Source organism: Ailuropoda melanoleuca, chromosome 11 (assembly GCF_002007445.2).
Source record: "Ailuropoda melanoleuca isolate Jingjing chromosome 11, ASM200744v2, whole genome shotgun sequence".
NCBI classification, from domain to species: Eukaryota; Metazoa; Chordata; class Mammalia; order Carnivora; family Ursidae; genus Ailuropoda; species Ailuropoda melanoleuca.
This window is the reverse complement of record NC_048228.1, coordinates 108,184,787-108,188,683: the sequence shown is the minus strand read 5'-3', so window position 1 is coordinate 108,188,683 and position 3,897 is coordinate 108,184,787. Positions and strand designations below refer to the sequence as shown.

Genomic DNA, 3,897 nt, shown 5'->3' with positions numbered 1-3,897 from the left:
AGTGGGGGGGCAGAGGGGCTGGGGGGTGATGGGCATGCCCTTATCTGAGAAGATCCCACCCCCCAGACCCCAGATTGCGCAGGTGGGGGCGCCTTACCCCCTTCCCCGCCCCCCAGCACGGACTCTGAGGCCCCATCCACTCCCTGAGCTAAGCTTCCTGTGAGAAGGCAGGCTCGGGCAGGCAGCTAAGGGAGTGGGGGTCGGGGATGCAAGGCCCAGAGGAGGCAGCCAACTCACAGCAAGAAAGGCCAGCCCCTCCTCCGCCTCCACCCACTGGCATGGGAACAAGGTTCCCCATGTGGGAGTCCAGACAGGCAGCACCCCCCTGGGAGTCCACTGGGAGAGGATGGGCCTGACAGTAGCATCCCAGGGATCAGGGGCTGGGGGGTTGGCAGCGTGAGTCTGGCCTTGAGTCTCACTGGTCACCCAGGGACTACAGCATGGGTGGGGGGCAGTGGGTGCAAGGCCTGCCCTGTGCAAAGCTGTGACCTGTGGTAGGATTGCCGCTGGTCCTGGGAAATAGGACCTTTGAGGCCTCCCTAGTATGGAAAGAGATTGGGTGGGGGTTTAAGAGGCTGGAGGAGGGGAGCCTGTACCCACTCCTCACATCTAGGCCAGGGCTGGGGGAGTGAGGCAGGGGCACTGGAGGTGAAAAATGGACTCCCAGGTGGCCCCCCCAGGAGGGGCGTGCTCTTTTGGCAAAGGAGCAAAAGGGGCAAAAGACAGAACAGGGGGGCCCAGAGCCGGTGGACAGCCCGCCCCGCCTCGCCCTGCCTCACACTCAGCCAATCTGTTCCCCCCCCTCCCCCATCCATGGAGGCCTGGGTGTTTCAAGCCCTGAGTTCACTGGCCGTCCCCCTGAGAGCCTACCTGAGCAAGATCCATGCATCCCCATCTCTGGCCCTGGACTTGGGTTGCTGACCCTGACCAAAGGCCAGGCACCAAGCCCCACTGTGTGCTGAGCTGGCTGGCTGCCCCTGGTGTAGGAGCCCATTTTCCAGAAGGGCCTAAGGCCTGGGAGGGCCTAGGGGCCAAGGTCCCACAGTGGCCTGGAGTCCAATGAAGGAAGCCCAAGCCAGGCTGGGGGTTACCCCCTTCAACAGGAGCTGGGAAAACAGAGGCCCAGAGTGGGGACGGAGAGCCTGACCGTGGGGGCCCAGGGCCTGTGCTCAGCAGAAGTGAGGGGCTGGATCTGGGGGACCCAGGCTAGATAGGAGCTGGGTCAGGGCCGCCAGGCAGGGCTGGGGTCTCCACCCACTCAGGCCCCAATCAGCATGGTGTCCGCCTGAGGTTACTAAAAGGGATGCATTAGAGATGGCACAGCCTGAGATCCTGTGTGTCGCCATAGCCCACCACTCCCCGCACCCCCAGGCCTCTCCGCAGGGATCTGTTTCTGCGGCTCTCTCCAGGATGCTTGAGCCGCAGGGGGTGGTGGGGCGGAGCCTGAGGAGGCGGGGCCAGAGGGGAGAGCCTGAGGGGAGGGGTCTGCGGGGGGGCTCGGGGCGGGCCCTGAGGGGAGGGGAGGGACCTGTGGGAGGGACCCGACGGGAGGGGCTTGTGGGGGGAAGGGCGGGGCCCGAGGGGCGGGCCTGGGTCGTGCTGCCACCAGCCGCCCTGCGCAGCCCCCGCAGGGAAAGTGTCTTAGTGGTCCTAGGCCAACACTTCTTCAACCAAACAACGGACGTAACACAGACGTTTGGCATCGAGAAATACATCCCGTACCCCATGTACTCAGTGTTCAACCCCAGTGACCATGACCTGGGTAAGGCTTGGGACATGTTGGGGTACTACAGGGCCAAGGATGTGTGTGTGCTTTGCACACCCCAGGCCAGAACCAGGAGAGAGGCAGGGGTAGGCATCAGGCCGACCTGGGGAGAGGGGAAGAGGGGAAGGGAGGGAAGGGGCAGGAAAGGAGAGACAGAAGGGGAAGGGCGAGGCGGAGGGGAGGGCAGCGAGGGAACCTGGTAAGGCAGAGTGGCCTTGGCCTGGCGGGAGGAAGACCTGGCTGGCCAGCCTTGCCGAGCCCTGGGCCAGCTCTCCTGCTCCAACCCGGGTCTCCCAGGCCACAGCCTCTGTGCCCCTGCATGGACCCCCATGGCCCGGGCTGAGGGCTGATCTCTGGTCTCTCTCTTGGCCAGTCTTGATCCGGCTGAAGAAGAAGGGGGACCGCTGTGCCGTCCGCTCCCAGTTCGTCCAGCCTATCTGCCTGCCTGAGCCCAGCAGCCCCTTCCCAGCTGGACACAAGTGCCAGATTGCGGGCTGGGGCCACCAGGATGAGAGTGAGTGGGGGAGGGGGCACCGTGTCCAGGGGAGTGGGGGCCAGCCCCAGGGAGCCCCGCCCACCCTGAGCGCACCCTTCCACAGATGTGAGTGGCTACTCCAGCTCCCTGCGGGAGGCGCTGGTCCCCCTGGTCGCAGACCACAAGTGCAGCAGCCCAGAGGTGTATGGGGCCGACATCAGCCCCAACATGCTGTGTGCCGGCTACTTTGACTGCAAGTCTGACGCCTGCCAGGTGAGCCAGGGCTGAGCCCCAAATCGCAAGACTGCCTGCCCCCCACCCCCCCCCCGCAGGGGGAGCTCAGAGCTGAGAGAGACAGTGACCCGCAGAGCCTGTGGGGAGCCAGGACAGAGAGCTGCCCCCGGGATGGGGACCCACCTCTTCCAGAGGCCATCCTGGCCACTGCTGCAAAGCCCTCCCAGCAGGGGAGAGGAACCCCTCTCACATAATGGGGAGACCGAGGCCCAGGGAGGGGCGGGGTCTCAAAGCCTGGACATGTCCAGCCAAGGGTAGGGCTGTCCGCATGACACCAAAGGCCAAAGCCCTTTACAGCTAGAGTTCATCCGAGTGGGCTCAATCCATCAGCCAGTCCCGAGAGCTAGCATTTATCAAGGGCTCCACAGGCACCATCTTCTTCAGGCAGCAAGTCAACCCTGAGATGGAGGGGCTGCTTTACTTACCATTTTATAGGTGGGGAAACTGAGGCCCGGAGCAGTCCCATCACTCTTCCCAGGTCACACAACTCAGAAGTGGCAAGGGGGTTTGACACTGGACCACAGGAACATAATAAGCACCTTTGGGGGAAGTCAAGGCTGGCTTTCTGGACGAGGGGGCATTTGTACTTGTTTTGAGGCATGAATAGGAGTCTGCTAGGGGGCTAGGAGGGCATTTCAAGTGGGAAGATTAGCCCAGAACACAGGGACCACCTGGTCCACAAAGGGTGTGTGCTGGTGGGTGGTGGGTGGTGGGGAGCCAGGTTGGGGAGCACGTCCCTGGTCAAGGAGCTGAGAGGAGTCTATGGGAAAGCTTTGGGAACTGCAATGACCGGTCAGACGCTGTCACAGCAGCCCTGGAATGAGAGGAATTCGTGTCTAGGAGGCCGGGGGAAGGTGGGATAGAGCCTTTTCTTGGAAATACCTTTGTCATCTGTCCCCCCAAGCTGTCAGGAAGTCTGTGTTGGGAGCTCCTGGGGAGTCCTCACCAAAGGGGACATCTGAGACTCTTCGGGGACATTTTCGGGGTTGGGGTGAGGGAGGCGGAGCAGGAGTGGGTGGTGGGGTGTTTCCCCACTGCTGAGGAGCTGAGCCAGCGCCTGGCTCTGACCAGCAGCCCTGCCGCAGGGGGACTCGGGCGGGCCCCTGGCCTGTGAGAAGAATGGCGTGGCCTACCTGTATGGCATCATCAGCTGGGGCGATGGCTGTGGGAGGCTTAATAAACCCGGTGTCTATACCCGGGTGGCCAAGTACGTGGACTGGATCAAAGACCGGATATGGCCCCCTAAGCGGCCTGTGGATTCCTCCTGAGACAGCCCCCACCTCTGGGTTGGGCATCCTGCCTCTGCACGGTTCCCAGACTCGGTTCCCAGACTCGTAACAATAAAGATGCTTCCAGGAACCCA

General features: G+C 63.0%; 1 protein-coding gene across 4 annotated transcripts in view; it reads left to right on the top strand.

Annotated features, from left to right (window-relative positions):
- The window catches only part of HGFAC (HGF activator), an 8,725-nt gene extending 4,828 nt beyond the window's left edge, over positions 1–3,897 (top strand). For 2 of the 4 annotated variants that reach the window (XM_034672186.1, XM_034672188.1), the window contains 4 exons: positions 1,623–1,762; positions 2,139–2,279; positions 2,365–2,513; positions 3,620–3,897. In XM_034672186.1, coding sequence (XP_034528077.1) covers positions 1,623–1,762; positions 2,139–2,279; positions 2,365–2,513; positions 3,620–3,802 — 613 coding nt within the window. In that variant the 3' untranslated portion in view covers positions 3,803–3,897. Of the gene's footprint in view, positions 1–1,622; positions 1,763–2,138; positions 2,280–2,364; positions 2,514–3,605 lie in introns of all 4 variants that reach the window. The other 2 variants (XM_034672187.1, XM_034672189.1) reach the window with 1 other exon arrangement.